At 47.0% G+C, this 20004-nt stretch overlaps 8 protein-coding genes across 8 annotated transcripts; 4 read left to right on the plus strand and 4 right to left on the minus strand.

Annotated features, from left to right (window-relative positions):
• Window positions 1-541: 541 nt before the first annotated feature.
• On the plus strand, window positions 542-871 carry F5147DRAFT_778752 (exocyst complex component Sec6; the record flags this gene model as incomplete). The annotated part of the gene is made up of 1 exon (XM_041442180.1): window positions 542-871. One exon carries the CDS (start codon window positions 542-544, stop codon window positions 869-871), a length of 330 nt encoding a protein of 109 aa, XP_041287815.1.
• A 786-nt stretch (window positions 872-1657) lies between these two features.
• F5147DRAFT_819323 (uncharacterized protein) lies at window positions 1658-3131 on the minus strand (the record flags this gene model as incomplete). Its single annotated transcript, XM_041443638.1, has 10 exons — window positions 1658-1875; window positions 1907-1931; window positions 1981-2064; window positions 2114-2242; window positions 2293-2359; window positions 2414-2507; window positions 2556-2593; window positions 2642-2748; window positions 2804-2933; window positions 2983-3131. 10 exons carry the CDS (start codon window positions 3129-3131, stop codon window positions 1745-1747), a joined length of 954 nt encoding a protein of 317 aa, XP_041287816.1. The 3' UTR covers window positions 1658-1744.
• Window positions 3132-4435: 1304 nt separating this feature from the next.
• Window positions 4436-4609, plus strand: F5147DRAFT_584660 (uncharacterized protein; the record flags this gene model as incomplete). Its single annotated transcript, XM_041431803.1, has 1 exon — window positions 4436-4609. A coding segment is annotated over one exon (174 nt), but the record flags the coding sequence as incomplete, so codon positions are not given.
• A 536-nt stretch (window positions 4610-5145) lies between these two features.
• F5147DRAFT_755111 (uncharacterized protein) lies at window positions 5146-6033 on the minus strand (the record flags this gene model as incomplete). The annotated part of the gene is made up of 3 exons (XM_041440320.1): window positions 5146-5481; window positions 5633-5830; window positions 5895-6033. The coding sequence occupies 3 exons, from the start codon at window positions 6031-6033 to the stop codon at window positions 5387-5389; spliced, it is 432 nt and encodes a 143-aa protein (XP_041287818.1). The 3' UTR covers window positions 5146-5386.
• Window positions 6034-7318: 1285 nt separating this feature from the next.
• Window positions 7319-11889, minus strand: F5147DRAFT_819333 (RNA dependent RNA polymerase-domain-containing protein; the record flags this gene model as incomplete). Its single annotated transcript, XM_041443639.1, has 12 exons — window positions 7319-7749; window positions 7823-8153; window positions 8208-8556; window positions 8616-8715; window positions 8769-8810; window positions 8862-9129; window positions 9327-9664; window positions 9731-9988; window positions 10027-10253; window positions 10302-10431; window positions 11340-11516; window positions 11584-11889. 12 exons carry the CDS (start codon window positions 11887-11889, stop codon window positions 7432-7434), a joined length of 2844 nt encoding a protein of 947 aa, XP_041287819.1. The 3' UTR covers window positions 7319-7431.
• Window positions 11890-13380: 1491 nt separating this feature from the next.
• F5147DRAFT_819336 (uncharacterized protein) lies at window positions 13381-14049 on the plus strand (the record flags this gene model as incomplete). The annotated part of the gene is made up of 3 exons (XM_041443640.1): window positions 13381-13421; window positions 13472-13788; window positions 13836-14049. The coding sequence occupies 3 exons, from the start codon at window positions 13381-13383 to the stop codon at window positions 13862-13864; spliced, it is 387 nt and encodes a 128-aa protein (XP_041287820.1). The 3' UTR covers window positions 13865-14049.
• A 3289-nt stretch (window positions 14050-17338) lies between these two features.
• On the plus strand, window positions 17339-17690 carry F5147DRAFT_656951 (uncharacterized protein; the record flags this gene model as incomplete). The annotated part of the gene is made up of 2 exons (XM_041434181.1): window positions 17339-17483; window positions 17512-17690. 2 exons carry the CDS (start codon window positions 17339-17341, stop codon window positions 17688-17690), a joined length of 324 nt encoding a protein of 107 aa, XP_041287821.1.
• A 1117-nt stretch (window positions 17691-18807) lies between these two features.
• F5147DRAFT_656953 (uncharacterized protein) lies at window positions 18808-19675 on the minus strand (the record flags this gene model as incomplete). Its single annotated transcript, XM_041434182.1, has 4 exons — window positions 18808-18999; window positions 19044-19229; window positions 19293-19442; window positions 19562-19675. 4 exons carry the CDS (start codon window positions 19673-19675, stop codon window positions 18808-18810), a joined length of 642 nt encoding a protein of 213 aa, XP_041287822.1.
• Window positions 19676-20004: the final 329 nt, after the last annotated feature.

The following is a 20004-nucleotide window of genomic DNA, read 5'->3' on the forward strand; positions in this document are numbered from 1 at the left end:
GAGCAAAAGAGTATAGTGCCTGCAAGGATGCTTCTCGCACAGCACGGATGATGGTACTGGTATCCATTGAAGTTGCAGAGCAGATACATAAATGCAGCTGCGCCAATGCATCAAAATCAAGAATTGATTATTTCGCCATTTCATTTGTTGTGTCAGTTTGTTTTTCAAAAGTATCATTATTTGATTGGCTAAAGATCATGTGACGACTCCAAAGCGCGCACTATCCAAATTCAAACCCAGATTTACCAGTCCGTCTATCGATGGCTTGCCTCATAGACGGACTGGTCACGAGTCTAATACGCGACATCAGCACGACCCTAGCGCCTTTCTCGGTGGTCTTAGTTGGATAGTATATCAAGACCTCATCCGCATCGAAAGCGATGTGGTACCATTCTTTCCGCCGAGCTACGAGATGCATGCGTTCTATATCTCAGAGTACCATCGTACTCTGAATGCGACCCTTCAGCGCATCATCTAATCATAGCCTGACGCTAGCATCATGCACGATCTTCATGCCTGAATTAAGGAGTACAAGAAGAGCATGACAGAGTTGAATGTAGTTCCGGAGCTCCTTGATCCACCATTGGTCGGCGGCGAGCAGCAGAACCTTATCGAGAACTACTTGAAATTGATCGTCAAGAAGCTCGATGAATGGTCTGCGAACCTAATGAAGACAGAGATTCGGAAGTTCATCACGCGCTCGGATCCGCCTGGGGTGGACAGCGACGGACTCTTTGGTACGCACGGCGCAGTTATCCTGTTCCAGATGGTGAACCAACAAATCGATGCAGCGACAGAGAGTGGTCAAGGAGCTATCCTTGCTCGTGTTGTGGGGTACTTGCCAACGACCAGATCTCAAGTCCGCCGATAACACCGAGGCGCTTTTGGGACGACTCGAGCCCCTTGTTTTAGAGAATTACTGAATGACGGCATTGATGGAAAATTGGATGTTGCGAAGAAATGCATCCAGACATTTATTAATATTATCCTCAACGACCTGAAGCCTGCGACGAAGTGACTTTTCCACCCAACACGGTACGACGGTATCATGGAACAGATCGTGCTTACGATGCGGAATTACATGGCCGATCAATCTTATATCAATCCATCGCTCCTCGAGCTTCTTGTTGAAGATCTGCTTGGCGCCTCCCTGGTTACTTATCCTTATCTTACTGCACTCGTCAAAACTACGCATAGCAGCAGCAACGGAGCGCATCAAAGAGGACATCAGTACTGTGTTCTCCTTTTTCAGCGCGTTCAAACCCACCAAAGAGCTCGAGCCATACTTTGAGGTGGTGGACTTGATTTTAGTGATGTTGGAAGCGTCTAAAAGCCTGGCTTTCGCGAAAGTACACGGGCCATGTATACCGTTCGTGGAAGGATTGATGAAAGTTCGAGGAGATTTCGATCGAAGTCATGGATAGCATCAAGCGAAAAGTAAAAGGCCTAACTGATCGTAGGTGATTCTATAAATTATGCTAATCGCAGCGATGCTCATTCTTCCACCTCAGCTCCGGAGCCGGCGATCATGAAGAAGATAACGGTTCAAAGCACGCTATCATGTTTCTTGCGGACATAATCTGAGTTGACATTGTTATTCATTTCCTTTCGGTTTCCCTGTCCATCGCACTGTATTGTACTCGCGTGATATCCGCCATATTGGAATACAAAGCATCGTTTCATTGTGGCTTAGAGCCTTAAGGCCTTATGTCGTCTAAGTACATGGACTTGATCTCTACGTTATTCAGTCAGTCTTGGTCTTATCTGCAGCCGAGTTGGAGCGATCAGGTAGGACTGCAGCTACTTCATCTATCTTCTTAAACTGCCACGGGAACCTTAAGGGATAGTGAAAAGGACGCAAATTAGTCTGGGCAACTTGTGATGTAGAGTTTTGAGCGTGACATACTGTTGTCATTTGGGCTGTAGGATTCCTACGACAACGTCAGTCTTATATCAGTCTGTGAAGATGGATATACCTACTGCATGGTACGCCGGTGTCAGGGTTGTCATCTTATGACGGTTGCGCGCACATTCAAAGACGAAATGCTTGACTTTCTCTACGATCTAGAAGACGTAATCAGCGGATTGCACTTAACCTTGAATGATGACATACTTGAACGGGAGACAGGAATGAGCCCCACTTGTGCACCAGCTTCGTGAACATGCCGTATGGTCCACACTTCTCCACTTTGCGGAAACGACCAAAGACTGATAGTTCATCGTACGTCATGCCCATGTCCACCTATCGAGTGATCAGCACCATTGAGAGAACATTTTCGAGTGAATATTCACCTCATACGTTTGGACACGTGTCTCCGAAATTGGCTCTAGCTCAGCGGTCGGCATGGCGATCAAAAAACTGCAGAATATCAGGAAAAAGTGCCGATCCTAGTAGTAACACAGCTGTACTAACTCGTCCAAGATGGGAATTTCAAACGCATCACGAGCGTAGGCAATGAACTTCTTGAGATCAGTCTTACTGATGCCCGCAATAGGATTGATATCAGCTGGTATTAATGTTAGTTCAGTTGGCATTTCTTTCGAGATAGGCTGACCTGCTGAACAATCGTATTTTGTGAAATATCCGTGGAGACTGAACCCTAAGTCAGTCAATTGTCACTATTCCAGCCAGTCGACATACCTTTCATCAACGTTTGCACTGCCAAGGACGAGGAGTGCACCCTGTCTGCCTCGAACCCAAGGAAGTAGTTGAGCGAAGAGATAAGCAAGGAGCATCCGTAACCGTGCCTGACAGCAGTCATCAATGAATATGTAGATCCCGATTCATAGTACTTACCTAGACGTCCTGCAGCGCCAAATTCTCTGCGCCACATCTGCCATGGGCTCTGAACCGAGGTCGCATACCAGTAACGAACGCGAACAGGTCACGGACAGAGGTGACAAGAGTGTCTGTGTTCAAGTCCATATGGTAGCTGGATTTATTTTTAGTCGAGCGTCTCGAGGACTAAAGTGTATACATACCTTCCGATCGCTTCTGAGAGGTCCTTGACCCTCTTTCTCGTTTCTGCGCTAGAGTTCTTGGTGCCCACGCAACACGTGTGGAAGATCTTGTTGCAGAACTCATGCGGGTCCAAAGGGGTATGAACCGAGTCTTCCGGCTCTCCGACCATTCGTCTTGTATCAAGAATAAGTTGCTTGTCTGATTGAAGCGATCATTTTAGCCAAAACGCCAAATCTAGCAGATGAATGACAGTACCTCCCTTGTGTGCAGCCTCAGCCACGAGGCGGCACATGGAATATACCCACTATAGCGCAGGAATCGATACCTCCGCTGATAGGGACAAAGTATCCCTGGATACAGCCCTTTTGGAACCCCGTGTGGCATTTGCTCTCGGATGATTTTGAGACTAGCATCCCGGAAAATATTTTTGAATGCAAGGTCTGACCTATGAAGTGAAGTCAACATTTTGGGCTACAAAATCGCTTCTTACAAACCGAGTGAAAGTAGAGTCTTGCTCGTCGAAAATGGTTGCCGGCTCATTTTGCCCGCCGCATATATTCTCCTTCCTTACATCACGTAGAGCTTCCCCTCTGCACTGGGAACTGCACAAGATCATCATCTTTCAAGTGGCCCAGGCACCATTGGTACCATATCCTGTCGAATCCTGTTTTCATTTCGTCATCACCATCGTGCGGCAGATAACCCACACGATCCAGAGGTGTCCCTAATGCGACTGGGTCAAAAGATTGTAGGGCACCTTTGAAGAAGGTGACGCTCTTCGTTCGATCAGCGATACCCTTCCATAAAAGCCTATGCCCGCTGTCGTTGATTTCTAAACCGGACTCGCTGGCTTTGCCACGGGATCGTTGAGGACATCTGATGTGACACGTCCGATACCTGCGCCGACTTCAAAAGCTCTCACATGCATAGTTTTGAACGGAGGGGCGGAGAGACTCCGAAACTGTGATGAGACTGCCGATAATTCAGGGAGGAGATCGAGGAGGGAGCGACGCGATCCAAGATAATCAACACGAGGAAGTGACTGTTACTAATACTTCAGTACAGACATTTGTCGGCAGGAAGTGAACTCATGATTTACTGATGGAATTATTATGTAATGACAAGTGCTTTCTGCGTGGCTCGTCTTGTAAAAAGAAATTCTGTGAGTTTGCGTCTAGTACTATTCCCTATGATGTGCAAAGCAATGCGGCAATTCGAATTCTCGGATGGTACCGTGATACCCAGCGGAACTCACGTCGTTGTCGCTACCCATGCACCTCGACAAGGAATACTTCGAAAGCGCATCTGAGTTTCAACCTTTCCGGTTTTCACAGCGGCGCGAGGACAATGGAGAAGACCCATAAAGCCTGCTAGCTTCCACAAGTGCAAGCTATATTCCTTTTGGGTATGCACATCATGCTTGGTACGCTAAATTTGCCCGATCTATGGTTTTGAGTTCTCATTCACTGGTTTTGTCAGCCCCGGTTGCTTGCTTCTAGTGTGATGAAGGCCATGATGGCTTATCTTGTGCTAAACTATGATATTAAATTGGAAAAAGAAGGCGAGCGTCCCCCAGATGAGTGGTTTCTGATGAATTGCTCTCCCAGCCGGAAGGCCGAGGTTATGTTTAGACGGCGACGGCCCTGAATGTATCGATTCCACACATACACACTAGACACCCAAATAATGCCCACATTGTTTACTATTTCATTATTTCCAGCAATAACACACCGAATGAATTGCGTGAAGAACTTCATTCTTGACCTAGGCTGAATACCAAGTCAACTCTAATGACATAAAATCAAGTTGTATCACCACCGATGGACAGGCCAAGGTCCCATGAATAGAGTCCGATCTTGTCACTGATGGTGTTTCAAGTGTGTTGTCACAACACCGTTTATGTTTCATAGCTCTCCTGAAAATCTCCGTTGTCGAGGTCTTATGGCTGGTCAAAGTTGTGCCGAAGACTCGGGGGCCATCGTAATAGAAACCATGTGTTCAAAGTTTCTGGTGTATATTAAGTCGTCTTGGTAGGCGTGATGGTGGTGACTATGAAAGAGTTGGATTTAATACATCAATTACGGGGTGCAAACTTCAGGGCCGTGACTCACTTGGCTCACTGATGTGTATATAACCAACTTAGATCGTCATATTTCTTGCCCTAAGAAGTTCCACGAGATCCTGGAGCAAGGGGAAGTTTACACGAGTGGTAAATTTGGTGCTGACAGGTCATTTACCGTCCAAAATGTGAATCGAAATTTCTTGGATCAGAATAATATCACGAGATCTCATGCGGCATACACCTCTGAAGACGGCATGAGATGAAAGCTAAATTTATCAGGATGAAGTTGATCCAAACAATTCGGGACGTAGAAGAACAAAACCATAACAAGAAAAGGAGATTGCACTGGTTAGTACGCAACATCAACAAGTCAAACGGAACAACTGGAAGCTATACTGTTTCGTATCAGGATCCCAATATGACCAGTTCCAATATCCGCCATCGTTAGCTTCGTCTTCTAGCTCGCGCGCAGGGGAAAGCAATTGTCTCATACGATTCAGCAGTCACCTAGCATCTAATAAGCAACGTGTGGCTTAGGAAGCAATCGGTGACCTACGATTAGATACAGGTATACTGCATTGTTCAGGCTCCTGCTTTTGTTCCCAAACGTTCGTAAATCGTCGGCGAGGGGATGGCATCCGCTTGGATCTGGGGAAGGAGAGACTGGACCACCATACGTTCTTTGCTTGTATCTTTGTCCCGCACATTTTCACTCAGTGGTCCTATTTTGAGGGACACCTCGTGTTGTACATCACTGTGAGTCGGAGTAATCGTCAACTGCGTGTCCTTAGCGTCGTTAGCCGATACTACTTATGGATCCTGTACAACCCGTTAAAATTAACATTGGAGAGCAGGTCATATACTAGGAACTTACTTTGGCAAGATCGCTCGTCTCAAACACAAGTTTGCGCAAACATTCACACCTGTCCATGTTGGTCTCCAAAGTCCCAGCAACACCATCACCTCCACAGAACCGACACGATTCTACAAACAGTCTACCATAGGACATCTCTGACTTCGGTCGGTCAGTGAGGAATGATGCAAAAGCCAGCCGGTAGCTCGTCCGAGTCGCATTGATGAGTCGTCAGTGGGGCTCGCCACTACTAGTAGCGTCGTACCCAACAATACCCAGCCAAGGCAGTGAGTTCCAGAGCTCTTTAAGACAAATGTGTTGAATGTTTGTGAGGGATATAAGCCCACTAACTTGAGATATAGTCATCTTCTCGGGTCAGTCCCGAACCTCGTAATGTGTGATGAAGTTCCTCATTGTTTCCGATTCCCAGGTCACGGAAGTCGGCCACGCCACCAAATGGTCCGCATATGTACGCCACCGTGATACTAGCGAGTTCTTCAACTCAACAGTTGAGGATTTTCACGTGCCCGCTCAACTAACACATGGATCCAATGCAAATTATACAGAGCAGAAGGTAAAGGTCCGAGTATTGTACGAAATTCCCAGACACTTGCTCCCGAGGTTTTGCGTTCCGCATTCAGGTCCCATTGCAAGCTTGGAAGAGAAACTTTCCATGGTATCACTGTGGATGAATGTCCTCACTTGGCACGTTTCATTGGCACAATTCTAAATGTCGTTCAACAAGGTGAAGCGCGGGCCGGAACGAGGGCTTGTTATTGCAGCATAACACTTCATTCAGGTAAAAATTTACATTAATCGTCTATCCCAGACCAACTACACTATTATACATTCTTTGTCGGATGGCGGCTATCTTTCAATGCTTTCTTCCTTGGGACCATGGAGATTGATATTGAACATTTGAACGCCATCGCATGTGATAGGCTATCATATGTCGGACCTTCAGGCAGGTGATACACAGACCGATCAGAGGGGTCCTAAAAGATGCTGAAATGCCAATGCCTTAATTCTATTCATGTCGATCTTTTGTATTATGGCCAGCATTATATGGCCAAAGCACTACGCTGATATATTACTCATTGATAGCTATCACGAGGCCTGACGCAGCAGAAATGCAGTACACAATGATATTTCAGATGCATGATGCATGCAAAAAAACTACAGGTTCTTACTACGTCAAATGCGCGGCAACTTCAAGTACGCCGGCTATAAGAAATACGTTGATCAAATACACTCTACCAGTCCTAACCTTCGCATGGATCCCAGGAGGTAGATCAAGATAATCACAGATGCAGTAGTACCGGGTTGTGCTTGGTTGTCCGATTTTACAATCGCGAAGCAAGGCTTGCCCAATTACATTCTTGGCTTTTACTCTTTGGTTGACAACGAAGGTGCACTGGCTGTCAGACAAGTTCATTGGCGCCACGTATCATAAGGATAGATGCAACGTGTATTGAAGTACTTATGGGATGTAAACAAGACAACTGGTTCAATCAGATACGCCGATCGATATACCGTCATGAAAAACAGAAAACCTCAATCGTCTGTGTCATCCTGTGCCTGCGAAAGAGCCTGTGCAAATTTATCCTCGAAAGGGACTCCGCCTTGTACTCGCACTTTGATGACGCAAAGCTCTCTGAAGGCAACAGAGAACCCGAATGACTGGTTACGAGTGTAAGCATAAGATGCCATAATAGTCTTGATTTCTTCCTCGGAAAAAGAGAGTACGTCTTGGAACAACGGCCGCTGCGCAAAGTATTGCACAACTTTTAGGATCTGTTGTTCCCTAGGATCAGAAGAACGCCTAGGGCTCGAAACACTGTTTCGCATTGCAATGGCGCGTACCCAGTCAGTCTTGGTATGCCTTTTCGACATGCATTTTGGCAACAATCAGGTTGACTTGTAATCCTTGGAAACCAACATGCACCGCTTGTGTTGCCATGTAAGATGCAGATGTATAAGGAGAGGTGAGATGGGTATCATGGTCCAAAGCACAGGGCGAGGAACTGCGGAGGCTTGAGTACTTCTCGACAAACTCGTCACGGAGGCGATTTCCCTTGTCCACGAGGTCATCGAGGATGGAAGGTGATGATGAAATTCGCTTCACTGGCGGTAGGTCCTCTCTGGGAGAGTCGTTCTTTTTTAGAGCCACCACTTTGTAATATGGTTTGCGGCTCCCGTAAAATTTGCGGTGTGCCTCGAAAACATCGTGTTTGACTCGTAGCCCAGTCTTCTTTGCATCCAGGCATGTTGTAAACCTTCACCACATATTATAAAGCGAGCATGGTAACGACACAACTTAAAGTACTTACATGTATGCAAGTCGAACGGCTGTTGTACTGTCATAGCCATCTTGATACACAACTGCATCATGAAAGCCAGAATACAGTTTGTACTTCGTCTCCACCAGCTCGAGCAGTAAAACCTTTTGAAAAGCTATTTGAGCCTCTTTGTCTGAGAGCTTGGATACTCGTTGGTCAAAATCAAGAAGGTGTTTGATGTCTTCTTCGAAATCGTTCCTCAGATCCACGGGTGTCTCACATAGCGGAGCGCCGTTAAAGTTTTCAACGAGATCTTTAAACCAGACCAACACGACCGTATCTTCGAAAAAACAATCGCTCAAGAAAATAAGAAGCAAAAGAAGCTCACCCCCGTCACAATCTACAAAGTGGACTTGTGAGCAAATGTCTCGAAAATAAGCATGAGGAGAAAGTGCCGACCTCCACCACCCAAGTAGCTCGCCAGTGATCGCTCACCTTGCACCGGAAATATAATGACATCGAAGTAACTTGTCAACTTAGGGTGACTGACGGCAGTGGCCTGACCTATGTTTGATGACTCGGAGGCAATCTTACGAAAAACAGGTTTCTTACCTTCTGGACGTCCGAGGGCAGTCTCGTGGGATTCCTCCACACCTAAAGTGCTTACTAGAACGGGTCCTGTGATGGTATCCATATGGGTTTCACTTTCAGGATCACCGCGCTCTTGCTAAAGAGCGGGTCGAACTTTAAGGGGTAAAATCCTGCCTGGAGAAGCTCGAGGACAGATTCATGTAGGGAGGTTGGTTGGCCGCTATGGGGATTGCGACTTCGGGGATCCGAGGTAGTCGGTGGCTGGTCCAATACGACATCACCATCATCATCATCAATCTCATCACCCAGCTCCTCGTTGGGCCGAAATTCGCCAAGGCCGAGTGCACGGAGCTGGCCAGCAATGCGCCGCCGCCGCCGCCGCCTGCAAATCACAACACGGTCAGCACGCTCAACAGCTCGTCAAACTACGAGCATTGAATCGTGGCCATCCCATTCAGTGAGCTGGCGCACTTCATTGTGCAGTCCATCAGCCATGAGTTCCTTCAAAATACCGGTGGGGACGTCATTGTGGGCTAAATTTACAAATGTGTCTCTGGATAAGCGGCTCGGTCCAATTACACGAGACGGCTCACTGGTAGACAGCTGTCGAACTCTGATGATTTTCCGACCCAATCAGGGCTACTGATGTCGCCCGACCGAGCCACGATCTCCTGCAGGAGCCGCCCGAGAGCCTCGTCTTGCTTCTCACCATAATCTACAGGCAGACGGACGCCAAAGACGCCAAACAACGAGTATGTCTTCCTGACGCGTGGTAACGCGGGTTGACGTCCAATGAAATTTTTCTCGGGCGTTATGCATACTGGAATGGAAGGCTGTATGGTTGGTTGGTCTATGCCCGTCGCGTCCTTTATCTCCTGCATGATTTCGACGGAATCCTTGTGGTTGGGAGTACGATCCTTATGATAAAGAGTCCAATTGTTCTGATAAAAGATAATGACTTTGGAAGTGATGAATTCCTAAACCGTCCATCCACGCATCTTTGCCAGCGCGCCAGACTTTGACGAAGGCGGAACATCAGACAGGTAGACAATCGTGAGCGCGGAATGATGATACCATACGAACGTGGAGTTGACCGATTCTTGGACTTCGACATTGTTGCTCTTGTCGATGCAGCATGTATCGCTCCATGCCCAGCTATACCCCGCATCACGAGCAGTTTCGCAGAACAACCGCAGCTTCTTCATTGGATATCCCGCAGCAGCGGTTCCTTCCCTTCCCACCTGTGTGATAGCATAGCATATTGCAGGTATCTCTTTACCACTTCTTCGATGTGCTCAACGTGCAAGTCTACATGCGTGATTGTTGATGACACAAGCGCCTTATATTGCGTGCTCGTTTGGAAGGTGTCTATCTGCGTCTCTCGATTGCATAAGAGACCGGTGTTGGTGTCGAGTACACGCAGCGGAGCGTTGTTGAGTCGGGCACCAATGACCCGTCGGATGGCGCGTTCTACTTCAGAAGATCTGAGATACTGCTGGCGCAGCTCTGGAGAAAGAGTTAAACATGTTTACGAATGCGTTATCAGAAACTTACTTCGTGTCTGAACATCAGGTGCATTGTCCAATATCGAGAGCATCGTGTGGAAGGTTTCAATCGCTTCACCATAAAGCGCCGCGTGCTTCAAATTGTATCCAAGATAAGACAAAGGGTCGAGTTCGATGACCTGTGTATCGCTACAATGAGCATCGGTTAGGGGACAATAGTTCCCATCGCACCTTGAGTATAGGTAGATAGCCTTGTCATAATCATTTGCAGCGAGGGCGGAATCTCCGTTGGCAGCACATAGCACGCTACATTTTTGCTTGAATTCTGAGTCAAATGCAGGTGAGTATGATGGCCTCGGGTGACATCACTAAAACTCGCCATTGGACCAATCGAGGCAGTTTGCCTTCGCAGATTCATCAATGGCATCCATCAGGTGTTTATGTGCTTCAAGGACCCAATGAGCAACAAGGATTCCAGGTCCCAGCCAAAGAGCTGGACAAAGCACTAGGGTATGAAAAACATTATGTATGCATCGTCTTGACGCACCACGGTCAAGTCTTGGTATGCGAAATGAATGTATTTCGGTGAGAAAGCGTTTGAGTTAACAGCGGAAGTGTAGTGATCAGCAGCTTCGTCGTGATGCGCGCTATCGAAAGCTTTGATTCCGAGTTGAACACGTATGTCTATTGTGTAAGTTGAGAATATCAGGATCGATGACCGAGTGTGGCCGCATGACACTCACTTCCACGACACAACGCGCAAGAGGATCGACATAAGCGTCAGCCAGGTCTTTGATGAGCAGCATTGAAGAGTGCGATGGCCTGGAATATCGGATGAAGCGGATAGCATGGGAGACAGATTAAATGTACCTTGATCAAAAGAAGAGATTGCTTGGTTTCTGAATTTTGGTTCGTGAACATGGACGCAACGTCGAATGCTACCCTTGCTTCTCGGACATGACCTTTTCTGCAGAGGGCGATGCCTTTCGAGATAAAACCGATCAATGATGGTTTGATGTTGATTGACGATGTCACGGATGAATGTTAGCCTTCCATAAGATGACAATGATGGGTGGTTCCATCTCACCTTGATTGCATCCTCAAGGGAGCTGTCCAACTTGTGCTTCCGGGCCATAACGAACGAACGATTGGCATATGAAATGAAGTCGTTGGCGTTGGTGTGGATCTCTTGGGTGAGGAGCTCTTCAGCGATAGACAAATCCCCAGTTAGACATGCATCGCGGGCTGTTGTGATGTCAAGGATCTGTACGAAGGATTTTCGAATTGCGTAATGAGAGTCAGAAATGGAAACTCGCCTTTGAATGTTGTACGGCCCTTTCTAAGATGTTGTCATCACCTCCGCTGAGGATATGCTTGCCGTCCACAGAGAATGTGACACATCTTGCGATGGATGAATGCCGGAAGATGGCGATGGTCCGTCGATCTGAGAGCCGCCAGAGACGGACATGGGAGCCAGATACAGAAGCAAAGAGGATGCCAGCGGGATGAATGGCAATGTCGTTGATGTCAGTGTGGCCATTCCAGGGATGAATCGATGACCGACCTGCTACCAGATTGATGTGTCCCACTCCATTGTCGCATCCTGAAAGAAGGCGTGTGGTCCACGCGAGTGACATCCTCTATGATGATGTGTGACCTGTCAAATGTATTGAATTAGTCTCTAAATCATGCCCCTCGCGTGGTATCTCTCCTGCGGGGTCCCATAGACTTCAGAATATTCCTGCTGCATTTTATGACATAGCAATTGAATCCGCTTATCAGGAAGACTCACCAGGTTCTTGCTTTCAGAAAGGAATTGTCGTTGGATCGTTGTTCTCCAGGAGGTGCTTGTTGATTCCGCAAAAGCAACCGCCGTATTATGTTGCTACATAGTAACCTAGAAGCGTGCAGCAAGTGGTCTGACCGTCAGGGACAATACTTACTAGTGCTAAGTGGATCGTCATTGGGAAAAAGCTTACCAGATATTAGGAGTCTTGAGTCTTGACTAGTGATGACTCCGCCAAATGCTATCATGTTGTATCTGAAACACATCTGACACAATTTTCGTGGTACGGACTGTAGCTTGTCAAAGGTTGACCGTGCTGGGTTTGAAATTTGCTCGCGAACGTCGTACCCGAGGCTCTGAATCTCTGAATCTACTTACCCTCTAGTACTTGAGAGTTTCAAAACATCGTACCTCGAAATGTCTGTTAATGTTCCTAGTAGTAGTACACCATTTTGGGAGAAGATCATGCATCATGACTGAAGCAAAGCACAACCCGTTTTGAAACATGGTCAAAAACGGGTCATGGTCAGACGTACGGCAAAGGTCAGAATATTTCGATCCTGGAATATCCGGCCCATCCGAACATCCGACCTATGGCCGACTTAGCATCACGTGTAGTTCCCACGTACCTGATACGACAGCGACGTGTAAATGATAACCAAAATAGGTAAGCACGCTCGTGCGCTCACTGCGTGCATTGCCGAAACCTTCGTGCTCGCTGTTGCACACAGCGAGCTCAATTATTTTACCATTTTCACACTTTTTTTTCCGTAATTCTTTCACTGTACCATTTAATGTCATGAAACATTATGTATTTCGCATTTTTAGACCTCTTAAGTTTACATAATTGAATGAATACTACAATGGGTCCTCCACCTCATCCCTTGGGCCTCAACCCATTCTAAAAAGGCTCCAGAGATTCAACAGTGTACCAGGAGAGAGTTTTACCTGCAAGTGATAGCTGGGTACTAGTAGCAGCCATGGTCACGGTGTCAGCCGCGACACGCGCGGCGGCGCTGTGAGTCACGTGGTATGTTGTGACCGTGAGATTTGCATTATACCTGCAAGTGGGTCGGATGTTCGGATGTTCGGATGGGCCGGATATTCCAGGATCGAGATGTCCTCGCAAAGGTCGTATAATGTAGGCGGAACAGCTAGTATACTATATATAAATCTTCGTTAACTCATAGATATAATAAGCTCATGCTTCACACAGTCTGTAAACATTTCCCGGGCATTCGGAGAGATCTAGTCACGTTGCAGACCAACCAACTCCATGTTTGTGGTGGTTACTATGCAGCTGAAATAGGGAAGGATGTCGCCCGGGTTTTATCACACGTAAATGACTCCTCGTAGAGTCAAAGTGTCTATCCTTGGTCCCGAGTACTTAGAGGATCAACTCGTGGGTGGACCCTCTCATGGACTCAACCAAGGCGGGGTCCCACGGGGTCACCTCATCGGGAGACCGAACTTGAAAAAGAAACCACGCTCGCTCACAATTTCGAGCGTGGTGCCCACCCTAACTCTCACACAGAGCCGTATAATCCACCCCCATTGACGCCATCCGAGGCCCTCCGCCTTAAACATCAGCACCTCCAATCCATCTCCGTCTTATCCGACCAATTTGGAGCAAAGATCGTCGATGTGAGCGAGAACAGCGTCATTGTCGAGCTCACTGCAAAAACGAACCGCATCGTTGCGTTCTTGAATTTGGTCAAACCATTCGGAATCTTGAAATCAGCTCAGACTGGTAAGTCTTGTCTTCATGTCCGTGCGAGTTAAGTTAACTGTCTGTAGGTTTTATGACACCCATCATGCATTCCTAGGATGATTCTGATGATGCAGCGGACGAGATTGGTGTTGTAGATGCTAGTTTGCTTCCCCTTGGTTAGGTGGTCAGTTGAAGCGGCTGTCGTGTGATATGTATTGATTAATATATATCATGCTAACGATTCTATATAGCGAGGAATCTAGAGGATTCATATCAGTTGTGATCTTGTGATTCCCTGATCATGAGCATGGTGGAATGATATAATCAACTAGCCACTGACGTCCAAGGTCAATATTCAATCCTAGAAGATATGTATATGCCGATACGCGTACATTTCTAGTTGGGATATACGAGGGGTTCCACCAATAACATTGATCTGGGGTTCGTTTTACATATCTCAAAAAATCCTCCAGATTCTTCTTTGCATCGTAATTTCCCTACTAGTATCGTCTTCCGTTTCCTCAGTCAAAGTTTTAGTTACCTACCCACCTCCCTCGATCTCACCAGCGTGTTTTTGAGTTGGTCTCGTTCCTTCGCGGTCCCTTTCATCCCGGACTTAGAGGGTCTGTCCCCTCTGCGTCCAACCATTTTTCTTTTATAACTTCAAACACCGGAGTCAGAACGCTACGCTTCAGACTGCAGATGCAGTCTGACACAATCAGACCTTCCCCACCACAACACGAAAGCAAATTAGCTTTCATCTTACTTACGGAGGCTTACCCGAATCCGCCTTTCCAAGTCTTCCTTTCTTCTCTCAAGTATACTTGTCCAGCCTGAGTAAAATTAGTATCAAACGTCATCGATTCATCCTTGTCTCCCACTGATTTTACCCGGTCCGTCAAACATCCACACAGTTATCATGCATGCGAAGCTGAAATATAGTGGTCGCAGTGTCGCACCCAGCGGAAACAGATGGTTCTAAAAGTTGTTCCGTCTTTTGCTGTGTTCAATCATCCCTCTGTTTGGGGATCCAAGTACTAGATGGTGGTATATCTAGCACAAATGTCATCGACATACGTGACGTCCACCAAGTCCGCCGCACCCTCAGATCCATCCTCCAACAAGATGACTGTAGTCTCAGTTGGTGGCTGTAGATCACTTCGTGGCGCATTTCTAGCTATTTTGTAGGTTCGTAACAGTCGGCTGTTAACGCTGACTCGGATGTCTCGATCTAACCTTTACTGTGATTCCGCAGTTGCCGCCTCTGTTGGAGTGACGTATGATTGGGGTGAGCATGACAATATCGATAACCTATAAATATTTCCAGCACTTACATTTGGATGTACAAGAGGTATGTTGATGCTATGACCGCAACACCCATCTCGCTAAGAAAGGTTTTACTAAATTACAGGTCGAACTGGTCTGGGTGAGATATACCACCATCTAGCGCTTGGATCCCCAAACAGAGGGATGACTGAACACAGCAAAAGACGGAACAACTTTTAGAACCATCTGTTTCCTCGGTTGAATTCTGATGCCATTTTGCTGCACGTCATCAGTCCATCAATCCAATACTGTCGATCTGTGATGAGAGGTCCGTGAGTCTGACACCGTGCCAAACATGAATGCGTGACCGGTTGACGATCAGACAAATCCAAAGCTGGACTATCACGCTGGAAAGGCAGTGTAAGACTTTATCGATTATCATTGATTGAGGGTATGTACGTACAGGATCAACGACCCCCCTAATAGATACTATGTCAGTTGAGTACACAACGATGAAGGATATCGGACCAGACCACGCACCAGAGCTCGTCAATACCAATGTCAGACCCGGATCCAAGTTGTCTCCGGAAATACAACAACCGTGACCGCTGTTGCGGTGTTACCAAACGGTGAATGAGGATCAACTGCTAATAACTGGAACCTCCCAGTGCTCCAAACGAACAATGGAGTCGAGCATGCTTATATTTATAATATACACATTGACAAAGTCACGGTCAGGCGGTATCATCGTACTCCCGGTCTGCAAATCAGGTCTTCCATATATTGTTTCGACGACTGTATATCTTCTTTGTCGCTAAACAACCATTTCTACATTGTAGTCTGACTCCTCCCGGCGCAATGTTGTTTTCCTTTCTTCCGAACGAGTGACTGCATTCGCGGGCATCCGAGTCATCTCGAGATGCCGTCAGTGCTACCGTGACCTTTCTTCGCTTTCTTGGTCCTCCATGGAATTTTGTTACCTGTCGCTTCCAGAGTTCTGACGTGTCTTGCTCGAGTTGTCATAAACTGACAAAAATAACCATGGTTTCTTACCAGTAGTTAGTGCTGGTGCATATTGAGGACAAATGGAACGCTGAATGACGCCGAGGGACGACATAAGCCATCGATAACAGAAAATCAACTAGATTTGGAATTGAATACTGGTTACTGACATTTGACTGATACACGCACGTCTGTCGCGGTCTACTTCAGTGATGGATTTCCATATCATCTCAGAATCCAGAAAGCCGAAGTCTGAAATCTGGAAGACTTGAGAGTTGGAACGCACTACTATTAGTCTTCAGTGCTGCATTTCAAGAGAATAATCGAATGAGTTTATATTGATCATGTGAAGTGAGGTCCTTAAAGGCGCCAATGCAGAGTCCAGAGCATGTGGCCGGCAACCAAGAAGTTCCTAATGCCCAGAATAGAACCTAGACTCGTAACCATTCTGCCTACGTGCGTTCGCCATCATGGTGGGCATTTGTAACTTGATTCTCACAAGACTCGAAGGATCTCGGAGCCCGGCTGGTGAGTAGTGGTAGGATTATAATGCGAGTTTCTCACCAGTATGACCACAATACATTGGAAAGCGTACGCAAATACGGATGAACCAGCCGGCTGACTTGTCGTCACTAAACAGCGGGTACAAAAGTGTGTGGTAAGTTGGATCAGCCAAGGCAGCGACGGCCTATGAGAAAGCGTCAGTAGCCACAGCAGGCTAAATGATAAATGAATAGTTGTGAACATGGCAGGAGATGCTCGAAGATGATGAGGAGCAATAAGGGAAAACGGCACAGCGACAAAACGGAGGCAAGAAGCGGTTGGAGGCAGTGGGTGTTGAGAAAATCAGAGATCGTGGCCTCTGCAGATGGATGGGTTGTTGAGTGAGATACGTGACGGAGAGTCCTAAAAACATGTGCGATAGATCGGATGTGCCAAGTGGACAGATGGGATGATGGAGCAGTCTATTTAATGTCCTTGGTAAAATAAAACAAGAGAAGGGAGAATATACTTGCCAGCGCATGAGACTACACAGTGAGAGTGAGAGCATAGACGACCGGTGACGAGGTCAGCGACTGTGCCGTAAAAGATGGTGGGAACATAGCGGGGTGCTGGAGGGTGCGCGGGCGGTGGATGCAGTTGGATGCTGGAGTAATGCTGGAGAGTGTGGTTGGTATATGGAACTTGGAAGGTGCTCGAGGGTTGGAATGGTGTGTCTGGGTAGAAGCGGTGTGGTGGTTGTGGCATGACGAAATCAAATCTACATGTTTAGCAGGAATAACGCAATAAGATACATACCCGAGCATCTAATATCACATCCATGTCATCTAAAAAGTCCCCGGGTGGCACCTCTTTGAAGAAGTCGAAGGTAGGAAGAATGGAAAGGCAGGAGCTGACTCGCGAGCGGAACGGCCAACGAACAACACGCAGTTTGAGTGCGAATACTCGAGGCGGCTTAAGACTGGGTGTGAGCAATGAAGACATCAGTTAAAGATAATTGTCGAGTCGACTATACGAGCTGTGCGGGAAAGGAGAAGCAGTATGAACGGTCGGCCAAGGCGGACGCAGGTGATGGATACAATGTACATGGAGGTGATAGCGGTAATAAGGCAAACCACGAGGATAGTGGAGAGACTAGGCCCGGTCAAGACGAGGACAGCTACACTAGCTAAGGTTGGTGTAGTATGTTTGTAGACTTATGTCACGGTAGTACATACATAACAAATAACAAATACTACTCACAGAACATCTGGCTCGTCGTATTATGTAACAAGGCGGACTTCAGCTGGGACTGAAGTTTATCACCCACATCATATAACACAGGTGCGCGTCTATTCTTAGTACGCTCCAATGATTTCAGCCACTGTATTACAAACGCCTTCGTCTGACCAGTTTCCACGAGATAAACTGAATACAAATGGCCCTCCTTCGACAAGACCGACAGGTCACAGCAGGGGATGTAACGGGCGTCACTGATGCGGATGAAGGCAAACCGACTGCCAGCTTCACGCGCCTTGTGGGGGGCGGTTTCTCCTCAGGAAAGGCAACAATATTATTGATTCTTCCAAGTAGGTTGCATTGGCATAATTCCTCTTGCCAATTGAACTAGAGCATTGAGAAATACCGGAGTCACTAGCGATAGCCACTGTTTCATCGAATTGATATTCTGACCTGTAATGGATAAAGTACACTCAGCCAGTAAACACCTTGGCATCTACACTCGAGGGGTGATCTTCAAGTAAGCGAAACTCCAGTACATTATTTCATCAAGACGTTCCTGGTCTCCTGATTTCAAGCATAGCGCAATGGTGCCAGCAATTGATAGGCAACTGGATACTAGTGCTGTCGATTGATTGATGTTCAATCTAACAAATGGTATGACACAGACCTAACGAAACTGGGGATATCGCAATACCTACACAACCTCATCCTAGCATCCACTACGAGCGACGCACTCAGAATGCAAACCCTGTGGATGATCGGAACCACGCTGCAAAACAAGCCAGTTGCTCAACTCGCCGTAAGTCATCCTCCTTTTTCAGTGCACCCTCTTCTTAACACGCATCTGGTTCATAGTCAAAATTCAATTCACTCTAACTAAAGTACTTTGTGTTCATGTGATAACATATCCGATCGGAAACCATCGCATTCGTTGGCAAAAACAGATACATAGATTGTTGCCAGGATTTTGTCGTAATAAAAGGATTGATATGAAGTTCTGGCGCTGCTATGATATGAGTAAAGTCTAGATTCATGTCAAATGCTTCCCAGATGTAATCTGCGTTTTTCTCAGGTGCCATCCACGAGGGTTTTAAGCGTCTTGTTCGCTCTTGTCTGAGTCCGTGGTGATATACCAACCTTGGAGCTGTGGCGAACCGCACTTAGTCTAGAATTCACTTGAACAAACTTATCGTAGTCCGATACATCGCGTGTGCATGAATCCAACTGCCTGAATTGTTGCAATATCGGTGCTAAAAGCACCTGAGTCGGAAGTGAGAAAGAGGACGCAGTGATGAAATAAGCACTTTCCAATTATTTTCCCTAGTATGAAAATCTCGTCTATCAGATCTCTGGTATTCTTTGGCAACTCCAAGGTTAAGCGTAGCGCCAATAGTACCTTTCGTGGAGCCCGCAGGTAACGGTGTCGCGTAGGAACAATTATGCTTTGCAGCTGCAGGCAAGGCGTTCGTCCGAGTCGTTGATGCGCGACCCTAAATTACGAAGGACGAGATAAGAAAGATGCAACATTAAACTCCCTATCAATATGTCTATACCTGGTCTTGTCCTTCAGTCATGTCAATCTCTGATGTTGATGAAACGAAAACAAGCAGCTTCTGCTTTTTCGTCGAGGCGAGTTCTGCAGCAGTCAAGGTACCAATCACGTTTGGTGCACGAAGCCTTTCCTGTGGGTATAGCCAGTGCACCTGCGCAATACATCACCGTATGCATGTGAGAAAATAGAGTAGCTCACAGGCTGCCACTGTGCAAGATGACGTCCGCCTCAGCAGCGACTGGTGATCAGACTCGCCCATACTAAACAAACCAAGGCCAACGTCTCCAACCACCACCTCGAATCTACCCGAGGTGAGCCACTGCTCATCACAAACGTCCCGGTGACTGGACCCTTCTCTAAGGCGCGCCGCACCTTGTTCAGCATTGGGCGCACGTACGAGAAAGATGACCTTCCAAATCCTATCAGGGCGCTGGAGATCACACAACACAAAAGCCCCAAGATAACCAGTAGAACCAGTCAAAAACACAGCAACAGCACCAGACGCAAAGTCGCGGACTGGTATACGCTTTATAATGTATTCGTTGACAGTGTTGATATTGTATTTCAGTTGCGTATTCGGAACGATGGGTGTAGCAAGGGTAGTGAGGCGCAATTTGGTTTATGGACAGACAATGAACATGGGAGTTAGGACGGCGGGGTTGATCAGGAACGAGGCTTGGGCGCTTCACAACCTGCTAGAAGCTCTGAAGCGA

The sequence above is a fragment of the Suillus discolor genome (genome assembly GCF_016758755.1).
Source record: "Suillus discolor strain FC423 chromosome Unknown F5147scaffold_75, whole genome shotgun sequence".
NCBI classification, from domain to species: Eukaryota; Fungi; Basidiomycota; class Agaricomycetes; order Boletales; family Suillaceae; genus Suillus; species Suillus discolor.